Genomic DNA, 24,770 nt, shown 5'->3' with positions numbered 1-24,770 from the left:
ACCAAGAGGAGGCTGCTCTCATTTTCCAGTTAGGTTGTTATAGGGGCAGCATTGTTTTGCTTGTTAGCCCATTTCAAAATGTTGTCTTGCTTTTCAGATTCTTCCTCGCCTCTCCACCAACCCAAGGTACACAAATAGAAATCAGTGGAAAGTAAATTTAGAACAGATAGTAGGTAGGGTTTCTTAACTCAAATAGGGTCATTTTCCATGTTTGCACCTTGCTCACTGGCTGCCCATGTCGGGGGAATTGTGGAAGTGTTGACCATTTTCTGACCCTTCTTACAACAGTGACTCCACTTCAAAAGTGCTTCATTGACTGTAAAGTGCTTTGAGATGTCCGGTGGTCGTGAAAGGCACTATATAAATGCAAGTCTTTCTTTCTTTCTTCAGAAGGAGACTGTGACTCCTGCCGAGATTCAGAGCAATAGCCACCTACAACCCTTCGGTCTCCACCCGTCGGTAGTGGGGAAAATGCTAGAGTCCATTATAAAAGATGTAATGGCAGAGCACTTGGAAAACAGTGACAGGATCGGACAAAGTCAACATGGATTTACAAAAGGTAAATCGTGCTTGACTAATCTACTGGAATTTTTTGAGGATGTAACTGGTAGAATAGATAAGGGAGAACCAGTGGATGTGGTGTATTTGGACTTTCGGAAGGCTTTCGATAAGGTCCCGCATAAGAGATTAGCGTGTAAAGTTAAGGCACATGGGATTGGGGGCAAAGTACTGACTTGGATAGAGAACTAGTTGGCAGACAGGAAGCAAAGAGTTGGAATAAACGGGTCTTTTTCCGAGTGGCAGGCAGTGACTAGTGGGGTACCACAGGGATCGGTCCTAGGACCCCAGCTATTCACAATATATATTAATGATCTAGACGAGGGAACTAGATGTAATATCTCCAAGTTTGCAGATGACACAAAGCTGGGTGGGCGTGTGTGCTGTGAGGAGGATGCCGAGAAACTCCAGTATGATTTGGACAGGTTGGGTGATTATACTGCATCTGCCATGCATCTGCCCAATGTGGATAAATGCGAGGTTATCCACTTTGGTGGCAAAAACAGGAAGGCAGATTATTATCTGAACGGCAATAAATTGGGAGAAGGGGAAGTGCAATGAGACCTGGGTGTCCTTGTGCACTAGTCGCTGAAGGTACGCATGCAGGTGCAGCAGGCGGTTAAGAAGGCAAATGATATGTTGGCCTTCGTAGCGAGAGGGTTCGAGTACAGGAACAAGGATGTCTTGCTGCAGTTGTACAGGGCCTTGGTGAGACCACACCTTGAGTATTGTGTGCAGTTTTGGTCGCCTTATTTGAGGAAGGATATTCTTGCCATGTTGGGAGTGCAGCGAAGATTCACCAGACTGATACCTGGGATGGTAGGAATGACGTATGAGGAGAGATTGGGTCGATTGGGCTTATACTCGCTGGAGTTTAGAAGAATGAGAGGGGATCTCATTGAAACTTATAAAATTCTAACAGGACTAGACAGACTAGATGCAGGAAGGATGTTCCCGATGGCGGGGGAGTCCAGAACCAGGGGTCACAGGCTAAGGATAAGGGGTAAGCCATTTAGGACAGAGATGAGGAGGAATTTCTTCACCCAGAGAGTGGTGAACCTGTGGAATTCTTTACCACAGAAGGCAGTTGAGGCCAATTCATTAAATATATTCAAGAAGGAGTTGGATATATTTCTTAAGGCTAAAGGGATCAAGGGATATGGGGAGAAGGCAGGGACAGGGTACTGAATTTGGATGATCAGCCATGATCTCATTGAATGGCGGAGCAGGCTCGAGGGGCTGAATCTCCTGCTCCTATCTTCTATGTTTCTATGTAACCGGTAATTAACGGTTGTACAATTATTGGTAGTAGATTGATTATGTATAAATAAACTGCCACGACCATTGTAAATTTGAGACACTTCAGTACGCTGAAGGCTCTCCCCTGCATGCTTGTAATAAAGTTTCTCTCATGTCGCAGCCTATCCGTGACTCTGAGTGGCTTCTTTCCACAACACTCGCCTAAAGGCACTGAGGCTTAGTTGTAGCACCTCAACCACCATCTCAACTCAGCATTGACCGGAAATTGCTCCTGGGACCTTTCTGGATCAATACCACACTGGGCCAGGCACTTGTCCGCTGATCCATTGGTCGAGAGTTCTACATCCTGATTCTCATCATTCCTACCAAGGTTACTTCAATAGCACCCCCCACCGCACCCCCTCCTCCACCACCCACCGCCTCCCCCTACTGCCACCCCCCCCCCGCACAGCGCCTTGCCAACCCGCCCAATCTCCCGCCATGACCTCTACTACCAAGAACAAAAGTGACGACGTAATCGGAACACCATCGCTTCCAAGTTCCCCGCCAAGTCACACGTCATCCCAACTTGGAAAAATGCTGCTGTTTCTGGAGTGATAACATCTGCTATGTCACCAATCTTGGAACAAACCCTTCTGCTTCCTCTCGTGTCACTGCTAAAAATACAGCTGTGTTTCCACTAACAGCGCAGGGATCATTTTACCAAGGTGAAAGTGAAACTGCACAATCCTTTGTTCCTTCATACGGTCGTACTGCTGAATCCGTTTGACAAGGAGGCTGTTTGAACACACAGCCCTTATGGCAAGATCAATAACACAATAAACACAAGCAGCACTGGCAGGGAACCTGTGGCAGGACATCGGGAGTGCACAGCCCATAGATTAATATCGAGTAAAATTAAATTTAAATGAATGGATGAAAAAAAATCCATGATTTCTTGCCATGCGCTTCCTGTTAGCACTGCTTCCTGTTGAGAGTGTGGAAATGTGGGATTAAGCATTTAATGCATTCCATTGCTTGATATAAACAGGCTAACACCCCTGTTAAAGTAGAGGACTATCATGTGAAGGTGTCCTCTGCAGGTGCCGACCCGGAAATCGGGAGGGGTCTGTCCTTGGGGAAGGGCGGACGGGTTCACTGCACTTCCACGGGCGGAGCAGGGCCCCAGGAATTTCCATAAGAATACATAAGCATTAGGAGCAGGAGTCGGCCATACGGCCCCTCGAGCCTGCTTTGCCATTCAATAAGATCATGGCTGATCTTCGCCCTCAATTCCACTTTCCTGCTCGATCTCCACATCCTTTGATTCCCCTAGAGTCCAAAAATCTATCGATCTCAGCCTTGAATATACTCAAAGACTCAGCATTCACATCCCTCTGGGGTAGAGAATTCCAAAGATTCACCACCCTCTGAGTGAAGAAATTCCTCCTCATCTCAGTCTTAAATGGCCGACCCCTTATCCTGAGACTGTGACTCCTGACATGAATCTTGTCATTCATGCGGAAATGACTTATGAAATAATACTGGGCGGCCTGCTGGTGGCGCTGTCCAGGGAGAGTATAAATACTCGGGCACGGGCCCAGCTTGCTCAGGACATTCTTTAACAGGAACTAGTGAAGGACACAACTAGATCTCCATGTTGAAAAACAGTTGATTACAGCCTTGTTTAATACTCAGACCAAGGGCCTAGTAGTTTTCTTACGCCACCCCCTGGTTCTAGACACTACAGCCAGGAGAAACAACCAGGACACAGTTATTATTTTAGAACTCATTTAATGCCACTCAGATGGAAAACCACACAGTACATGCCCACAATCCCCAGAGATACACTCACTGCGAGGAAACAGAGTTCGTTTCTAGCTCTGGTGAGGGAGCTAGACGTGTCACAGGCGAAGTGGGCCTCCTTCAGTACTGACACTACAATAAAAAAATCTTTTTGGGGTACAGGAGTTTTTTTTAAAATGAGGCAAAAGAACATTTATTTCAGCCCTTTATTGCATTAGGAATATTTGCACTATCGTATGGATCAAAATCAAAAACCCTTCCGACTCCCATCAACCGACACTCTTGCCTGCTGGGGCGCAATTGAAGAAACGAAAAGAAAAACCGGGTCAGAAAAGTCGAGCGTGTTCAAGCCAATGCTCATCTCAAACGTCAACATCTAAAATTAAATTAAGCATTAAGAACATCGCCTCATCCAATGGTTCAGCGAGTTTATTCAAAAGTTGAAGTTTGATGTTACGCCGTAGAATCATTTGTACACTGGTAGATGAATAACCTGGACACAGTCAGTAAACAGTATACGTCAGGTAATGGATTGCTAAATCACCGCAGTATTTCAAAGCCATTTTAACCAGGTCAAGCTTATACATGGAAGTGCAGATACAATGAATCGCCTTGTCCATGGTTCGGGCACAGTGTAAAAAGGGAAAGGGCATTCTGTAATCGTGTGAAAGGTCTGGGCCTTAAATGCTATTTTTTAAAGTAACGGCAATGCTATTTAGGTGTCAGCTTGTCTCAGTGGTAGCATTCTTGCCGAGAAGGTTGTGGGTTCCAGCCAATGTTCCCTTTAAAATGTGCGGCCGCGCAGCGCTCTGCAGCTCCCGTGCAGCCAGCTCACCGGCTTTTAAATGGTAAAAAAACAGCGCATGCACGGTATTTTGAATGGGCTGCCTGGCACCCAAAAATAAATGAAAGGGAACATTGGTTCCAGCCCCACTACAGGACTTGAGTACATGATCTAATCTGGCACTTTGGTGCAGTGCTGATGGAGTGCTGCACCGTCGGAGGTGCTGTCTTTCAGATGAGATGTTAGGAAACAAGGTCCCGTCTGCCTGTTCAGGCGGACATGAAAGATCCCACGGCACTATTTGGGGAAGCGTAGGGAGTTCTCCTGGTGTCCTGTCCCTCAGCCAACACCACCAAAAGCAGATTACCTGCTCATTTATATCATTTATATACTGGCGGTGCAAAACTTGGCGGTCACAGTTGCTTACGTAACAACAGGGAATACACTTGAAAAGTAAATCACTGACTGAAACGTTTAAAGTGCCCCCGAGCACACGAAAAGTGCGACAGAAATACAAGGTTTTAAAAAATTTTAATAAAGTGTTCTTGCACCATCACTTATTTTACTGGTTGTGTAGTAGTGTGAATGTTTCAAAGTTTAGGAGGTTCATTTACCTTTGTGCAAATACCTGTGTAAATTTTGGTCAGAGAAAGAGGAGGTTTTAACTCTGTGTACACTGTATTAGTTGTGAAATGTGGTGTGGTTGAATTAGCTCGTGGTGTCTGCCAAATGACTGGCATGGAACCAATTATAAATATTTATAACAGATAAGAGTACCGTCTTCCTAATAACACGACCAAAGTGCAAGGTATCAACACTCAAGGCATTTCAGATCAGGATTTCTGTCCGACTACATAATCAAGAAATTATGGAGGAGCAACTGACTGTACAACAGTCTAGCAAAAGAAAAGGGGTGAGTTTCAGTTTTCCTTGGTCATTTTCTATGTCCTGTTGGTTGTAAACTCAATGCACTGTGGTTCAGTTAAGGTCTGGTGCTTTCTTTAAACTTTATCTGTGAAGCTTTCCAATCAGTATTGTAGCCGGTGGAATATTTTGTACTACGAAAGCAAAATACTGCAGATGCTGCAAATCTGCAATAAAAAGAGAAAGTGCTGGAAACGCTCAGCAGGTCAGGCAGCGTCTGTGGAGGGAGAAACCGAGTCAACGTTTGAGGTTACAACAGGTTTTAAGCAAGTGCAGGGGCAGGGAAAGGGGGGAGGGGGGGAAATAAAAAAAGGGAAGGGTGGAAAGGAGGAGAGATTAAAAGACAAAAGGGATGATTGGTGCGAGGTGAAAGGAGATGGTAATGGGACAAGTCTTCTTCTTAGGCAGTCCCTCGGAACCGAGGATGACTTGCTTCCACATTAAAAATGAGTTCTCAGGTGACTGATGAGTCCAATGCGGGACCTACAGTCTCTGTCACAGGTGGGGCAGACGGTGGTTGAAGGGGCGGGTGGGTGGGGTGCTTGGGTTGACGTGCACTCCTTGCGTTGCCTGCGCTTGGTTTCCGCTTGCTCCTGGCGAATAGACTCGAGGTGTTTGGCGCCTTCCCGGATGCTTCTCCTCCACTTTGTGCGGTCTTGGGCCAGGGATTCCCAGGTGTCGGTGGGGATGTTACACTTCGGTGGGGATGTTACCCGCCCATCGGAGCTGATCAAGCGTGATCAAAGCTTCGATACTGGGGATGTTGGCCTGGCGTTGGTGCACCTATCCTGCCAATGGATTTGCAGGATCTTGCGGAGGCAGCGTTGGTGGTATTTCTCCAGTGCTTTGAGGTGCCTGCTGTACATGGTCCATGTCTCAGGCATACAGCAGGGCGGATATCACTGCTGCTCTGTAGACCATGAGCTTAGTGCTGGGTTTGAGGTCCTGGTCTTCAAACATTCTCTTCCTCAGGCGACCGAAGGCTGCACTGGCACACTGAAGGCGGTGGCACTGTGGCAACAAGAGCAGGTCAGAGACTGGGTATTCTGCGGTGAGCGTTTCACCTCCTGACTCCCGAAATCCATTCTACCATCTACAATGCACAAGTAAGGAGTGTGATGGAATATTCTCCACTTGCCTGGATGAGTGCAGCTGCAACACTCAAGATGTTTGACACCATCTAGGACAAAGCAGCCCCCTTGATTGGCACCCCATCCACCACCTTAAACATTACTCCCTCCACTACTGGCGTACCGTGGCTGCAGTGTGTACCATCTACAAGATGCACTGCAGCAACTCGCCAAGGCTTCTTCAGCAGCATCTCCAAAACCCGCGACCTCTACCACCTAGAAGGACAAGGGCAGCAGGCGCACGGGAACATCATCACCTTCAAGTTCCCCTCCAAGTTACACACCATCCTGACTTAGAAGTACATCGCCAATCCTTCATCGTCGCTGGATCAAAATCCTGGAGCTCCCTACCTAACAGCACTGTGGGAGTACCTTCACCACACGGACTGCAGCGGTTCAAGAAGGCGGCTCACCACCACCTTCACAAGGGCAATTAGGGATGGGCAATAAAGGCTGGCCTTGCCAGCGACGCCCAAATCCCATGGACGAATAAAAAAAAAATCCAGTGTGCACAGCCATTTCTTGAAATCACGTGGAGTGAATCAAATTGGCTTTTGATGGTGGGGACCTCAGGAGGAGTCTGATATGGATCATCCACTCGGCAATTCTGGCTGAAGATAGTTGCAAACCCTTCAGCCTTGCCTTTTACACTCACATGCTGGGCTCCGCCATCATTGAGGGTGGGGATATTCATGGTGCCTCCTCCTCCCGTTAGTTGTTTAATTGTCCACCACCATTCATGAAAGGATGTGGCAGGACTGCAGAGCTTTGATCTGATCCGTTGGTTGTGGGATCGCTTAGCTCTATCTATAGCATGCTGCGTTTGCTGTTTAGCATGCATGTAGACCTCTGTTGCAGTTTCCCCATTTTTAGGTATGCCTAGTGCTGCTCCTGGCATGCTCTTCTGCACTCCTCATTGAACCAGGGTTGGTCCCATGGCTTGGTGGTAATGGTAGAGTGAGGGATATGCCAGGCCATGAGTTTACTGATTGTGGTGGAATACAATTCTGCTGTTGCTGATGGCCCACAGCGCCTCATGGATGCCCAGTTTTGAGCTGCTAGATCTGTTCTGAATCTATCCCATTTAGCATGGTGGTAGTGCCACACAACATGATGGAGGGTGTCTTCAGTGTGAAGATGGGACTTTGTCTCCGCAAGGACTGTGCGGTGGTCGCTGTTACCAATGCTATCATGGGCAGATGCATCTGCGACAGATTGATTGGTGAGGACGAGGTCAAGTAGATTTTTCCTTCATGTTGGTTCTCTCACCACCTGCCGCAGGCCCAGACTGGCAGGTATGTCCTTCAGGACTCGACCAACTCAGTCAGTAGTGGCGCCACCAAGCCACTCTTGGTGATGGACATTGAAGTCCCCCACCCAGAGTACATTATGTGCCCTTTCTCCCCTCAGTGCTTCTTCCAAGTGGTGTTCAACATGGAGGAGCTGAGGGAGGGTGGTAGGTGGTAATCAGCAGGAGGTATCCTTGCTTGACCTGAAGCTATGAGACTTCATGGGGTCCGGAGGCAATGTTGAGGACTCCCAGGACTACTCCCCTCTGACTGTATACCACTGTGCCGCCACCTCTGGTGGCTCTGTCCTGACGGTGAGACGGTGAGACGGTGATGGAGGAGTCTGGGAACATTGGCTGAAAGCTATGATTCTGTTAGTATGACTAGTCTGTGGGACAGCTCTCCCAATTTTGACACAAGTCCCCCCAGATGTTAGATGCAGGACTGGGCTGGGTGTGCCATTGTCGTGTCCTGGGTCGATGCTGGGTGGTCTATCCGGTTTTATTCTTATTATTGTTTCTCGTAGCGGTTTTGTACAACTGAGTGGCTTGCTAGGCCATTTAAGAGTCAACCACATTGCTGTGGGTCTGTAGTCACATATAGTCATGACCAGGTATGGATGGAAGTTTTCCTTCCCCGAAAGACATTAGTGAACCAGATGGGTTTTTACGGTAATCCAGTCGTTTCATGGTCACCATTACTGATACTAGCTTTTTATTCCAGATTTATTTAATTAACTGAATTTAAATTCCCCAGCTGTCGTGGTGGGATTTGAACTCACGTCTCTGGATCATTAGTCTAGGCCCCTGGATTACTAGTCCAGTAACATAATCACTGTGCTACCATTCCCGTTTTCACCTGTTTAAAACCTGTTGTATCTCTAACTTTTTCCAGTTCTGGCGAAAGGTCATCGACCTGAAACGTTAGCTCTGTTTCTCTCTCCACAGATGCTGCCTGATCACCTGAATATTTTCAGCATTTTCTCTATTTTATTTCAGATTGTCAGCACCCGCAGTATTTTGCTTTAATATTTTGTACTGTTGTATTCAAAATACAAAGTTCCCCCAATGGTTTAGTGGACTGAATGTACTTTGGCATGGTCCTGAGCCAGTGAGGCCAGAAAGTCTCAGGATCAGTACCTGGTTTGTGCTGGGTTAGCTGATCTTAGTTAGAAAGAAGGAAACTGTGTTTATATACCATATTTCACATCCTCGAATGTCCCAAAGTGCTTCACAGCCAATGAAGTACTTTTGAAGTGTCATCATTGTTGTAATGTAGAGAAAGACAGCAGAACAGTTACTCACAGCAAGGTCTCAAACAGCAATGAGGTAAATGATCAGATAACCTGTTTTAGTGATGGTGGTTGAGGGATAATTATTGGCCGGGACACCGGGGAGAACTCCCCTGCTCGCCTTTGAACAATGGTACAGAACCTCTTATGTTCCCCTGAGAGGACGGATGGCGCCTTGGTTTAACATTTCATCCAAAAGGCAGCAAACCCACATTTCTGCACCGGAGAACCAACCTAGATTATGTCCTCAAGTCTCTGGAGTAGGGCTTGAAGTGTGAGCAATGAGGGAACTGCAACTGGTCTCAGTGCCTCTGGGCTCGGGAAGAGAAAAAAATATCATCCAGAATCCCTGTACTTGATTGCTGTCCAATGACCCCTGATGTGCGTGTGCGTGCGTGTGCATGTCTGTGTGTGCGTGATTGTACGTGCTTGCATGTGTGTGTGCTTGTGTCTGTGTTTGTGTGTGCTTGTGTGTGTGCGTGTGCATGCTTGTGTGTGCTTGTGTGCGTGTGTGTGTGTTTGTGTGTGCGTGTGTGTTTGTGCGTGCGTGTGTTTGTGCGTGTGTGTGCATGTTTGTGTGTGCGTGCGTGTGTATTTGTGTGTGTGTGTGTATGTGTGTGTGTGTGCATGTGTGTGTGTTTGTGTGTGCGTGTGTGTGTGCGTGTGCATGTGTGTGTGTGTGCGTGTTTGTGTGTGTGTGTGTATGTGTGTGTGTGTGCGTGTGTGTGTGTATGTGCGTGTGTGTGTGTGCGTGTGTGCATGTGTGTGTGTGTGTGCGTGTGTGTGCGTATGTGCATGTGTGCGTGTGTGTGTGCGTGTGTGTGTGTGTGTGTTTGTGTGTGTGTGCGTGTGTGTGTTTGTGTTTGTGTGTGCGTGTGTGTGTTTGTGTGTGCGTGTGTTTGTGTGTGCGTGTGTTTGTGTGTGCGTGTTTGTGCGTGCTTGTATGTGATACCCTCCATGGTAGAATAAGCCAACAGAGTAGCTAGGTTCACATATAAAGAATGGGCACCTGGGCAAAGTACTGGCGGGGTGCTGGTGACCGAGAAACTGTACCCCAGCGACATGACTCAGGTTTTGCAGCAAATGCAAGAGACGTTACAGGGTGACCGATAGTTTCAACAATGAATGTTTACAAATTCAAGGAAAGAGTAGCAGCTGCCACATGGGAAAACTGCACGGGTTTTACACAAAAACAGGCTGAGAAAATGAAATCAATTACTGAGCAACCCAGAAACATGGTAGAATGCTGCCAAATAATGCGGTGTGCCTGGCAGGCAATCCTTCTAAGTTTGATCTGGGGCCATTGTTATCTTGACTGTTGGGGTTTGTATATCAGAACATTTCATTTAAACCAGTTCTGGATTAGGAAGGAGACTGACAAAATGGCAAGTTGTTCAATCAGCTTCTTTATTAATCCCGGTTAAGCGGCGCCTCGATTGTAAAATTCTCATCCTTGTTTTCAAATCCCTCCATAGCCTCACCCCTCCCTATCTCTGTAACCTCCTCCAACCCCACAACCCCTCCGAGATATCCACGCTCCTCTAATTCTGGCCTCTTGAGCATCCCCGATATCAGTCGCTCAACTTTTGGCGGCCGTGCCTTCAGCTGCCTGGGCCCTAGGCTCTAGAATTCCCTCCCGAAACCTCTCCGCCTCGCTACCTCTCTCTCCTCCTTTACGACACTCCTTAAAATTTACCTCCGTGACCGGGCCCTGTCCTAATATCTCCTTTTGTGGCTCGGTGTCAAATTTTTTGTTTGGTAACGCTACTGTGAAGTGCCTTGGGACGTTTTACTACGTTAAAGGCGCTATATAAATACAAGCTGATGTTGTTGTATTATTCTATCGCAAAGTTCGGCATTTAAAGAGATGATGTGATGTGAGGATCTTATTTTTCCCTAGCGTTTGACCAGCGTGCTGGCTTTTACTACTCTCGTGTCTGCATTCGGATCCTCCTTCCAATACGGCTACAATGTTGCTGTTGTCAACTCTCCGGCTGTGGTAGGTTATTAAAATATTCATATTTTTCATTATTCCTTCCTGGACTGCGCAAGTGGACTTCAGTGAGCAAGGTGATTAGAGACGAACTCACCACCAGTGAGTGTTTGGAAAGCTCACAGAGCTGGCATTTTGTGCAGTGAAGTGAACAACCATTGTGTAACATAGAAACATAGAAGATAGGAGCAGGAGTAGACCATTCGGCCCCTCGAGCCTGCTCCGCCATTCAATGCGATCATGGCTGATCATCCAAATTCAGTACCCTGTTCCTGCCTTCTCCCCATATCCCTTGATCCCTTTAGCCTTAAGAAATATATCCAACTCCTTCTTGAATATATTTAATGAATTGGCCTCTACTGTCTTCTGTGGTACAGAATTCCACAGGTTCACCACTCTCTGGGTGAAGAAATTCCTCCTCATTTCTGTCCTAAATGGCTTACCCCTTATCCTTAATGACAGGAGAGTTAGAGAAATACCCGTGGGATTTTTGGCTGAGTTTTGGTTGAGTATATTCAAGGCTGCGATAGATAGATTTTTGGACTCTTAAGGGAATCAGGGGATACGAGGATCGAGTGGGCTGGGATGGAGAAGGTGAAGTCTACTCCATCCCAGCCAGCTCACCCTATATCAGAGATTTTTTTATCATCTCAAAAATGAACATAATGGATAGGAGAATTGGACCATAAATTGAGCAAAGGCTTTAAGGCTTTGATACATCACATCATCATCTTTTAACCTGGGTTTGAATTCAACCTGGGCCTCTCAAGTACTAAAAAGATGGATTATTTCACAGGGAGTGCGGAGCATTGGAATAAGTGGATCTCCAATTCCATTCTGTGTAATAGCTCCTGGCTACTAGCGGTAACCAACTGAATGTAGGACAGCTGAAGGAGAGAAGTAGGATTCAACAACTTTCATACAGGCCAGACTTTACAGCTAGTGAACAAGAGCAGTAGTCTTATACCATGGTGGTTTCTTCAACATTTTTAAACACTTGGATCCCAATTAATTGGCTGTGTTGCCATTTTCGCTGTGAGTATATTCAAGGCTGAGATCAATAGATTTTTTGACTCTGGGGGAACCAAGGGATATGGGGATCAGGCGGGAAAGTGGAGTTGAGGTCGAAGATCAGCCATGATCTTATTGAATGGCGGAGCAGGCTCGAGGAGCCGAATGGCCGACTCCTGCTCCTGATTCTTATGTTCTTACAAGAAGGTTGTTTCATCTCATCCTTCCCGACTTCCCAATCCCATAACAGGTTTAATATCCAGCTGAACCAACAGACATAATATCCATTTTGTGATGACTGTGTTGGCTTTCAAGCTGAATCATGTTTAGCAGTAATGGGGAATTTCCAGTATTCATGCACATGGCGGGGACGTTAGAGGTTGAAGTTTTTGTACGGGTTACCATTGTACAAATGCAACTGTGCACAGAAACCTGAGATAACCATGGGTCTTTGTCCAAATGTATCATGGCTAATGTTTTCAGTTGATGAATAGCAGTTCAGCCTACCCTGGCTCCTGGTCACTGTGACAGTAAGTGCAATCTCCTCCTCCTTATTCCGTTGCTTATTCTTTTTTGCACTCTCCATTTCTTTCCTTAGTGCTTCTCTGCCCTGTCATCAACATGTTCTATTTCTCTCTTTTAATATTTCCACACACAGACACACAAACAGACACACTCAGACACACACAGACACACACACACGCACACACACACAGACACAGACACACACACACACACACAGACAGACATACACACATACACAGACACACAAACAGACACACTCAGACACACAAACAGACACACTCAGACACACAAACAGACACACACAGACACACAGACACACACAGACACACAGACACACAGACACACACACAGACACACACACACACACACAGACACACACACACACAGACACACACACACAGACATACACACAGACACAGACACACACAGACACACACACACACACAGACATACACACACACACACACAGACACACAGACACACACACAGACACAGACACACACACACACACAGACACACACACACAGACACACACACAGACACAGACACACACAGACACAGACACACACACACACACACACAGACACAGACACACTCAGACACACACACACACACACACACACACACGACCGCTTTACTGTCCTCCCAACCTTCACTCTTCATAAACTCCAACTCATCCAAAGGTCTGTTGTCTACATTGTGATCTGCTCTAAGTTCCACCTACCTATTGTATTCCTATCCTCACTGACTTACTCTGCCCCTCAAAACATCAAATTTAAAACACTAATCCTCCATGGCCTCACCCCACCTTATTTTGGCAATCTCTTCAAGACACTCTGCTCTTCTCATGCCCTCTCGTCTTCCAGTTCTGACCTTCTGTGTATTTCCTCCTTCCTCCCCCCCAATCATTGGTGACAGAATCTTCAGCTATCTCAATCCTACTCTCTAAAACTCCCTCCCTAGACCGCTTCGCCTTTCTACCTGTTTTTAAAAACCTTCTCAAAACCTTCGACCAAGCTTCTGGTCATCGCTCGCAATTCTCAATGACTGGCGTTCCATTCCTTCCTTCCTCTGTGAAGCACTTTGAAAATGTTTTCTACATCAAATTAGCTATACGAATCCAGGTTGTTGAGTACAGAGCTTATACCAAAGTAAATGCGATCAGCACAGTACGCCAGTATCTGTGGTAATGTCCATGTCCAACAGCTTATGATTGCCTATCCTATGTAATTCCAAGACACTGATCCTGTTGGAGAGTCTATTGCTCATTAGGTTTCCAGGTATGTTCTCCTGTGGCACAATGGTGGGGTTGGTAAGGTAACTGGGAATTTGCATCAAACCTGCAAAGGCCAGGGACGCAGATCAAAACCCACCCGACGTTTGCACTCCACAGGAAGCTCCAAATTCTAGTTATTTTGCTTTTAATAAGGCCAAATCTTGCTTGGACGCCTGCAACATTTTCTATCAAGCCTCTAGTGCTTTCCTTTCTAATAAATGCATCATTTTATAGTACATCCTGTCTCAATTTGTTTTGAAGAAAGCCAAAATATACTGGAGAAACACGTTGTTATTAATGGGGCCATAAAGTCGCATGGATCAATCCCACTAATGGCTGCATTCATTTAATTACAAACTGGGGGAGCTAGAGAGTAGATAAAACTTAAAAGACTGTGGTATCATCCACTTCTGCTGCTTCTGTCTGACAACAACACTGAGATCAAATGTTTGCCTCAGCATAACCCAAGGTGAAACAGTCAATTCACTCAAGAATAGGTAAAATAACTGAACTGCAGAATACTGTTTATCACTCAATGATACATTTGACAAGCAACCCACCTCTTGAAGCTCACAGTGCATGCTGCATTAATGCAAACAATATTATAAAAATCACTGAACTACATAATGAGGCTTCCAGGTAGTAAAACAATCTTTTGCTAAGGTCAACTATTTCAGTTGCGATGCACTTTCTATTAAATTAATATTTTGGTAACGCTACAAGATTATAACAAGGGATAATGACAACTAAAATTTTACACTTGTATTTAGTATCGAGTGCTGATGTTCAGCACTTCTTTCAGAGATGAATTAAGTATAGAGGAGGTGTTGAAACAGAGAATGTTCAATAATGAAATATGATTCATAAGAACATAAGAAATAGGAGTCGGCCATTCGGCCCCTCGAGCCTGCTCCGCCATTCAATAAGATCATGGCCGATCTGAGCTTGGCCTCAACTCCACTTTCCCGCCTGCTCCCCATAACCCTTCACTCCCCTGTAGTTCAAATAGGGGAGCATAGTGGTTAGCACTGTTGCCTCACAGCGCCTGGGACCCGGGTTCAAATCCGGCCTCGGGTGACTGTCTGTGTGGAGTTTGCACATTCTCCCCGTGTTTGCGTGGGTTTCCTCTGGGTGCTCCGGTTTCCTCCCACAGTCCAAAGATGTGCGGGTTAGGTTGATTGGCCATGATAAAATTGACCCTTAGTGTTAGGGGGGATTAAATACGTGGGGTTATGGGGTTACGGGGATAGGGCTTGGGTGGGATGGCTATCGGTGTAGGGACCGGGTGCTAGGGTTTGGATGATCAGCCATGATCTCGTTGAATGGCGGAGCAGGCTCGAAGGGCCGAATGGCCTACTCCTGCTCCTATCTTCAATGTTTCTATCTATGTTTCTATCCCAGCCAATAGTCATCCCCCAACCATCACTGCTAAAAAACGGTTACGCAGTTAGTTAGCTCATGGCTGTTTGTGGGACCTTGCTGTGTGCAAATTGGTTGCTGCATTTCCTTGCATAACAATAGTGGTTACACTTCAAAAGTAATTCATTGGCTGCAAAGCATGTCGGGACTTCCTGAAGGAACGAAATAAATGCAAATTCTTCCTTTCCTGGGGCGATGTAAAGTGTAGTAAAGCTGCTTATCATTATTGAAAATATGTCACGGTGACGTTATGACAATGCGTTTTGTATCGCCATGCCACACTGCAAGCACAGGTTTGCCAGACACGTTCTGATAAAGGCGATGCCTCCCGTTCCACTTTAAGTCAAAAAAAAATCTATTCCTCAATTGAATGTTTCAGTGGAAACCCAATGTAACCAATGGTGGCAACTCAGTCCTGCGATTATAAATGCTCTGAACGTTGTTGGCACTTTGACTAATCTCTTATGTCTTACAGTACATGCGGCAGTTTTACAACCAGTCTTATTTTGATCGGTATGGGAACTACATGGACAGTAGCTACCAAACTTTGCTGTGGTCTCTCACCGTCTCCATGTATCCACTCGGAGGGTTTTTTGGGTCCCTTATGGTCGCCCCACTCGTAAATAAACTGGGCAGGTGAGCAGCTACAGATCAGCAGATCAGACATGGACTACTGGATGCCTCAGAGTGTTTACAAGGCAGTCATCTGACTGAGGGTTTCAGGTGACACCATAAACCACATGAGGAGTCCCTAACTGTCATGTGTGCCCTGAATGATAGTACAGCCTTGAAGTTACTTCACGTTACTATTATATTTTTAGTGTTGGAGCCCTATCTCCAACTGGTGTTCTGTCCAAGAGCAGCTCCCTGTTTGGAGCATGGGATTGGTGAACTTAACTCTATGCGGGAACTTCATTGGAAGGGCCTTAATTCAGTGACAACTAACGCACCTGTGTCACTGATACGTGATGACTTCAACATTGACATTTTAATGCTTATGAAATAATCACTACAGATTTTGAAGAGATAATCAGCAGGCAATTCTCAGGGAATAATAATGATTTGAGTCAGCTGTGAAAATAGAAATGATTGACAGCGGGTCGGGGGAGGCAATTGACATCATTAAATGGATTGTTAACAGCCAATTAAGTATTATTTTCTGCCTACCTTTCAATTTTGCGTGTTCCCCACAGGTTACCCACTGCTCAGGGAACACGTCAGCTCAGCATGTCGTGAGTGGATTCAGCATTGAATTATCTCATGACCTGACAGCTGCCAAAGTTGTATAAAAGATCCCATGTTACAGCTGTTCACTTTCAAAGCTCAGAATCTGTTGGTTACTGCATTTGGAAGACATACAGGAAACTTTCGTTTAACCGGATGTCCGGAAAGCTCTATCTACCGGCAAAATTCAGGAGCCGTTTCCTATAAGTTTTTTTACTTCTCGTTGCTTTTTTTTCCCAGTCAGGCTCTGCAAGGCCTAGCTGAAGCTGTTGCTTAGCTACAGAGACGCTTTTAAGCTGTTGCTAAGCAACAGGGTTTGTTGATTCACATGGAGCTCAAAAGCTCCGTATGTTTTAACATTAGCGCTGGTTTCTACGGCAGTTTTGATGGTACGGCACCAGCTCGGTCCCGTCAGTGCCGGATACCAGAAAGTTTCCTGTATTGAGCTTTCTTGCAGCTTGCAAGTGTTTGGAGTAAACTCTCTATCCAGTGCCACCTCATTGGAACAACCTCTCTCTACATTGACAGATCGCTTCTGTCATCTCAACCTCACCTGCCATCTACTACATCAGCATCGGTGCCCTTGAAAAAAATCTCACCTTGGTCCTCAGAATCCCACCAAGATCAGCCCCAACACCAGCATCACCAGGCACACCAGCAGCACCAACAACAGCACCAACCTTCTCCGCAATCAACTGATGCTGCACAGGACAGAGGGCATCAGCACCTGAGCACATTGCTGCCCAGGAGGCCAGGGTTGGCTCACCATGGCCAGATTTACTTCACTTGATGCTGTACACCCTGGCTGCCACATGATGCACCAGGTTGGCACCACCTCACACCAACACCATAAAGCATCCCTACAATGTCTAAGCCATTGCTTTCACACTCCCCACCAGTGCAGAAAGTACCGTTATGTCTCACCAGTCACTACAACTCATTAAGCCACTTCCAAAGGTGCACACAAATCTGTCCAAGAACGCAAAGTGTTGAAAATAAAGATTTCAATGTTTGACAACACATTAACAGAAACTTTACATGAACATTGGCAAAAACACCCAAGTGCCTACCCTTGTGTGTTGTTAGTTGGTATGCTTCCAGTAGGATGAGGGTGAGTGTGAGGGGTGGCTAGTGAGATGGGGAAGTGAAAATTAGATAATGTAAATAGAGAGGGATGGGTGGAGGTTCATGGTAAGTTGGTGTGAGTAAGGATGTGCAGGAGTAGGGTAGGGGAGGCAGAGTGATAGGGATGTGATGAGTGGCACAGCAGGATGAGGTTGAGTGTTTCTTGATCTACTGAGATCATTGAAAGGAATGCGCCACTGCAGCCTGGTCCTCCTGATGACATCCCTGCTGTGGCCTCCTGTGCAATGTGCAACCAGGCTGCGTTAGTGTCCTGGGGAGGTCTCTTCCGCCCATGGGAAGGGAAGAGAACCTCCCTGCGTGCTGTGACTCCCTTGATAAACATATAGAGGGAGTCATGGGAGAGAGCCTGGGTGCAGCTGTGCACTTCTGTGCAGTGCTTGTCAGTGCTTGCAGCACCTCAGTGCTATAGAACACGGACAGCACAACTGTCAAAATCAATTTGTACATGGTCCCTTTAAGGAAACCGGCTGATGATGCGTCATCAAATGACGTCATCAGACCCGCTTCCTATTAATTGGCTGGGAACCTCGCAGGGCAGGCTTAACAAGCCCCATCATCATAAATTCACCTCAACAGAGCGGCTGGAGCAGGCAGCGGGGTCAGGACCCGCCACCGACCCCGGCTGCCCCGGACCCGCCTCGGTAGGCGAAATCACGGCCCTGGTTACTGTCCAGCGGCACCTGCACCACGCTCGGCTGTGATGCGCCCCATAATCAAACAGTGGCTAAGCCCACACATAAAGAATGATCACTTGGTCAAAGTATTGAGGGCCACTCGCACCCATTGAACCGTAGCACAGAAAGAATCAGTGTCTTCAGAAGAGGGGAGTAAATTAGGATATAATTTATGCTAAACTCTGTTTTTAAATAAAGTGCACGTGGCATTACAAATGGGAGCTATATGGAAAGCAAGTGCAAAGCAATATTATGCAGAGTTGTGTTAACCTTTTGAACTTTGGGCTTTGCACTATTAATGTAGCTCACATAACACCCCTCTTCAAATCTTAACACAATTTATTTTCCCTAATTTTTTTCAGGAAGGGCACTTTGTTGTTTAACAATATATTTTCCATCGTGCCTGCGATACTGATGGGAACAAGTAAAGAATCAAAGTCTTTTGAAATAATAATTGTTGGGAGAGTCATTGTTGGAATTTGTGCAGGTAAGTAAAGCCTCCCAGAGTGAATAAAGCCCCGTGCAGCCACTCCCACATCACATTGCGGAAGCTTGTTTTTAACCAATATGCTTATATATTTCATACGAACAATGATGGACAGGTAGAAGCCCTCTGGTCCATCCACCCTGACCCACACAATTGCGATTCCTTGTGTATCACAACATAGACACTCCACCCCACCCAAAACCATGTGACCTCCTGGGAGAGGCAAAAAAAGATAAAAACCCAGGCCAATTTGGGGGAAATACAGCTGGGAAATTCCTCTCCGACCCATCTAGGCGATGGAAATTAGTCTAGGAGATCACTCTGGCCCTGAATTCCCTGCCACGCCATGTGGGTGTCGCTGGCAAGACCAGCATTTATTGCCCATCCCTAATTGCCCTCAAGAAGGTGGTGGTGAGCCACCTTCTTGAACCACAGAAGGGCAGTTAAGAGTCAACCACTTTGCCGTGGGTCTGGAGTCTATATATAGGCCAGACCGGGTAAGGACATTAGTGAACCAGATGGGTTTATTACAGCAATCTGGTAGTTTCATGGTCACCATTACTGATAGTAGGTTTTTTTATTCCAGATTTATTTAATTAACTGAATTTAAATTTGCCAGCTGTCTTGCTGGATTTGAACTCACTTACTCTGGATCATTACGTCCAGTCCTCTGGATTACTAGTCCAGTGACATAACCACTATGCTATCATACCTCTGTAAGAGGTGAGCTCCGCTCCAGCGAGAAACAGGTCCAGCTCTCGCTTGAAGGAATTCATGAGATGGCAGCTTGTTCCAGAGGTCCTCTATACTCTGGGAAAAGAACCACCTCCTGACATCTAACCTAGATCTGGCCTTATACAACTTCAACTTTTCACCTCTGGTCCTTCCTAATCTATTTAATTGGAACAAACTGTCAACTGTCAAATTGCTTGAGAGCGATTAGTCTTTAATATGCTCTGATGTGGCTGTGATTCTGTGATATTAATTCCTCAGTATGTGACTTGTGCCAGTACAGATATGAACAGTATAACTATGGGGTTCAGTTTTCTCTGGTGTCTCACTGTTTAACACTGCCATACAAAATTTCTTTCTTTGCCACACTGGGTGAATAGGTGTCTCCCCCACACTGGCCGCAATTTCACCAACCGCGGCGAGTCCGGTGCGGCCGGAGTAGGTGATGGCTTCAAACCCCGCTCCTGTCTTCATCCCACCTCCTCCAAGTGATTTTGCCCTGATTGACCTTATTAAGCCCGCCCTGTGAGGTTTCCGGCCAATTAAAAGGAAGTGGGTCTGATGACGTCATCTGATGACACATCATCAGCTGGTTTCCTTAAAGGGGCCATGTCCACATTGATTTTGACAATTGTACTGTCAGTGTTCTACAGCATTGAGGTGCTGCAAACACTGTCAAGCACTGCATAAAGGTGCACGGCTGCACCCAAGCTCTCCCATGTCTCCCTCCATATGATTATGGAGGGAGTCACAGCACGCAGGGAGGTTCTCTTCCCTTTCAATGGGCGGAAGAGACCTCCCCAGGACACCAACGCAGCCTGATTATACATTGCACAGGAGGGCACAAGCAGGGCTGTTGTCAGGAGGACCAGGCTGCAGTGACGCAAACCTTTCAATGATCTCCGTAGATCACAAAATGTTACTGCAAAGCCACACACAAATTCATCCTGCTGTGCCACTCATCACATCCCCATCACTCTGCCTTCCTTACCCTACTCCTGCACATCTTTACTCACACCAACTTACCTTGTACCTCCACCCATCCCTCTCTATCTACATTATCACATCCCCATCTCACTAGCCACCCCTCACACTCACCCTCATCCTAGTGCAATCATGCTAACTAACAACACACAAGGGTAGGCACTTGGGTATTTTATCCAATGTTCATGTAATGGTTCTGTTAATGTGTTGTCAAGCATGGAAACCTTTATTTTCAACACTTTGCCTTCTTGGACAGATTTGTGTGCGCCTTTGGAAGTGTCTTGGTGAGTTCCTTGGTGAGACATAACGTCCGTCCCCCCCAATGGTGATGAGTGTGAAAGGGATGGCTTGGTCATTGTAGGGATGCTTTATGGTGCTGGTGTGGGGTGGTGCCAACCTGGCGCACCATATGGCAGCCAGGGTGTACAGCGTCAAGTGAAGTAAATCTGACCATGGTGAGGCCATCGCAGGTGTCCCAGGAAGCAATGTGGTCGGGTGCTGATGCCCTGTGTCCAGCGTAGCATCAGGTGATTGCGGAGAAGTTTGGACATTGGAAGGTGACCAGCTGTGAAATGGTAGCTTTTATACCACTTTTGCAGCTGTCACCTATTCACAGCAATGGAGTCACAGAGAACCCGACACACTTACCTGACGTGATCCCCAAGCAACGGGAACCTTGTGGAAAAGTTGGAGAAATGGCTAGAAGGTGGTAAAATGCTGTTCAACTACCTTTAAAGACCCTCTTAACTATCTCAATTGGCTGACCCGCCGCTTAGTGTCGGTTCTGCAAAGTGCAGGCGGATCCCGATCCACTGTCAATCTTTTAGATTTTGACAGCGGGACCCGCCTCCAAACCTGCCCTCTGAGTGCCGGCCAAATTCCGGCCATTGAGTGAATATGTGTCTCCCCCACACTGAGTGAATATGTGTCTGCTACCCACAGAGCATTTATGGACTAGTTGGTTTTCGACACCAATACGGCAGCCTGCCCACAAACGCTCAGCTTTATTGAATTCAATTTCACAGCATTTAAACTCACAAGTGCTGGGTAATTACTTGCATCACAACCAGTACACTACACTGCCCAGAGCTAATGGGAGCAGTAGGGTTATCGTTAGCTCCAATGTTTCCCCAGTGTCTAGAGCCAGATAGTAGGGAGTTATTGTGGTTTGGCACAGGGGACATGTTTACAGAACTACCAACCTAGCGATCGATTTCTCCTTTCCAAAGCAGTGCTGTAGGCATTGAGGATAAAAGGAGGTGGCTGTTTTTGTCCAAAGCATAGTATTGTTTTTCAGGGTCTTATTCACATCAGACAAACAGGATTCCTACACTCTAACCTTGCATTTCCTTAGTATTTGGTGAAGCCAGCATTGGCCCGGAATTTGCGGTCCTGATGATGGCAAGCTGGCAGCGTTTGGCATCATTTCGCCTTTGAAACTGACCGCAACTTCAGGATTTAGCGCACGTGCAGCTTAATGCGGGAATCCTGAAGTTGCGGTCTGTCATTCACTGCTCCACGGCAGGCTGAGCTGTGCCTCCCCCACCCAGCCCCCCCCCCCCGCAGAGCTGGCAATCAGTGAAATCTCTCAAATCAGGGAAACTGACGAAACCTTTGGCTCGTCCTCAGTAATCACGCTGCTAAATTCCCCACTAAAAGTTAGATCCAAAGGGATGAGGTGTAGCTTGGGTTTTCTTCTTCTCCTTCTTAGCCAGTCCCTCGGAACCGAGGATGACTTGCTTCCACATTAAAAATGAGTTCTCAGGTGACTGATGAGTCCAATGCGGGACCTACAGCCTCTGTCACAGGTGGGGCAGACGGTGGTTGAAGGGGCGGGTGGATGGGGTGCTTGGGTTGACATGTGCTCCTTGCGCTGCCTGCGCTGGGCTTCCGCTTGCTCCCGGCGAAGAGACTCGAGGTGTTCGGCGCCTTCCCGGATGCTTCTCCTCCACTTTGTGCGGTCTTGGGCCAGGGATTCCCAGGTGTTGGTGGGGATGTTACACTTTTTCAAGGAGGCTTTGAGGGTGTCCTTGAAGCGTTTCCTCTGCCCACTTGGGGCTCTCTTGCCGTGTCGGAGCTCCGAGTAGAGAGCTTGTTTGGGGAGTCTCGTATCGGGCATGCGGACAATGTGACCTGTCCATCGGAGCTGAATGAGCGTGGTCAGAGCTTCGATGCTGGGGATGTTGGCTTGAGCGAGAACACTGACGTTGGTGCGCCTATCCTGCCAATGGATTTGCAGGATCTTGCGGAGGCAGCGTTGGTGGTACCTCTCCAGTGCTTTGAGGTGCCTGCTGTACATGGTCCACTAAAAGTTAGATCCAAAGGGATGAGGTGTAGCTGCGGTTTTAACAGCGTGTTGACTGCTAAACAAAAGGTAAGGGTCTGAAAAACTCATTTTAATTTTGTGCAGTGTGAAATTTATCCATTTTAATATAAATTACAATTTTTAAGAAACTTTATTTCAGGTTTGCCTTTTCCCCATGTGAGAGCCTCAATCTTTTTTTTTGCTCTCTTTAACATTTTTAAGGAGTTTGAATTTTAGGAGCTTGCCCCACTTCCTGGTTCGCTGTCTGTGAGAATTCTGCGTTTTTGATTGGCTGCTTAGACACCTTGTTGACGTCAGAGCAGCTCTTCGGTGGGAATCCCCATTAACTTCCGTTGATTTGAATTACGCGTCGGAAAACCCGAAATTCTCGACGCAGCTTACTTTGCTTTGCCGCTGACGGCAAACTCCAGGCCGATGTAAATGACCTTCACTGCCTGCGGCAAACTTACTGTTGTCTGCACTCCAAGAATAATGGCAGCCAAATTGCCTAAGCCCAGTCGGTGGATATTTGCACATTTAAGTTTGGCTTTTACCACAGCGAATGGAGAAAGGGGAATTTTCTACCAGTATTACTGGTATAGAACCCACTCCCGCCCAGCACCAGGAAATCCAGGACACTGTTGACAAACTCAGGTCATTCATTAAAAAATAGAAACTGTGCTGAGTGCAAATCAATGAGTGTTCCTGCACTTCCATCTAGGCCTCTCATCCAACGTGGTCCCCATGTACCTGGGCGAGCTTTCACCTAAGAACCTCCGAGGTGCCATCGGTGTGATGCCACAGCTGTTCATTACAATCGGAATCCTGATTGCCCAGATATTTGGAATAAGGAACATTCTTGCCAATGAAAGAGGTACTCGTCTCCTGGTTATATTCGTCTACGGCACAATAGGTTAAATGCAAACAAAAAGAAAAAAGAAAGACTTGCCTTTCTATAGCGTCTTTCACAACCACCAGACATCCCAAAGCGCTTTACAGCCAATGAAGTACTTTTCAAGTGTAGTCACTGTTGTAATGTAGGAAACGCGGCAGCCATTTGCGCACAGCAAGCTCCCACAAACAGCAATGTGATAATGAGGTGGGGTGGCTATGTTAATAAAGGAAGGAATCACTGTAATACAGAGAAATGATATTGGGTCAAAAGATCAGGATAATGAAACAGTTTGGGTGGAGGTAAGGAATAATAAGGGGAAAAAAACACTAGTGGGCGTAGTCTATAGGCCTCCGAACAGTTGTAACTCTGTTGGACGGAGTATCAATCAGGAAATAGTTGAGGCTTGTAATAAGGGAACATCTATAATTATGGGGGATTTTAACTATCATATTAATTGGACAAATCAAGTTGGGCAGGGCTGCCTTGAGGATGAGTTCATTGAGTGTATTAGGGATGGGTTTCTTGAGCAGTATGTAACTGAACCGATCAGGGGGTAAGCAACCTTAGATCTGGTCCTGTGTAACGAGACAGGATTAATTAAAAATGTCCTAGTAAAGGATCCCCTTGGAATGAGTGACCATAACATGGTTGAATTCCATATTCAATTAGAGGGTGAGAAGGTTGGATCTCAAACAAGCGTGCTAAGCTTGAATAAAGGAGACTATGAAGGTATGAGAGCGGAATTGAGTAGAGTGGATTGGGAAAATAGATTAAAGGGTAAGATGATACATGATCAGTGGTGTACATTTAAGGAGTTATTTTACAACTTCCAAAAAAAATATATTCCACTGAGAAGAAAAGGGTGTAAAAGAAAAGACAGCCATCCGTGGCTAAGTAAAGAAATTAAGGATAGTATTCGACTAAAAACAAGGGCATATAAGGTAGCCAAATCTAGTGGGAGGATAGAGGATTGGGAAAACTTTAAAAGACAGCAAAAAATAACAAAAAGATTGATTAAGAAAGGGAAGATAGATTATGAAAGTAAATTAGCAAAAAATATAAAAACAGATAGTAAGAG

General features: G+C 46.3%; 1 protein-coding gene across 1 annotated transcript in view; it reads left to right on the top strand.

Annotated features, from left to right (window-relative positions):
* Positions 1–5,240: 5,240 nt before the first annotated feature.
* slc2a5 (solute carrier family 2 member 5) overlaps positions 5,241–24,770 on the top strand; it is a 48,459-nt gene continuing 28,929 nt past the window's right edge. The window contains exons 1-5 of the mRNA XM_085967356.1: positions 5,241–5,300; positions 10,922–11,020; positions 15,721–15,881; positions 18,652–18,776; positions 23,519–23,671. Of these exons, the coding sequence (XP_085823482.1) occupies positions 5,256–5,300; positions 10,922–11,020; positions 15,721–15,881; positions 18,652–18,776; positions 23,519–23,671 (583 nt within the window). The 5' untranslated portion in view covers positions 5,241–5,255. The remainder of the gene's footprint in view (positions 5,301–10,921; positions 11,021–15,720; positions 15,882–18,651; positions 18,777–23,518; positions 23,672–24,770) is intronic.

This window comes from Somniosus microcephalus, chromosome 25 (genome assembly GCF_052327205.1).
Source record: "Somniosus microcephalus isolate GS21.2 chromosome 25, FLI_Smic_1.0, whole genome shotgun sequence".
NCBI lineage: Eukaryota > Metazoa > Chordata > Chondrichthyes > Squaliformes > Somniosidae > Somniosus > Somniosus microcephalus.
This window is presented reverse-complemented; position numbering and strand designations above follow the sequence as displayed.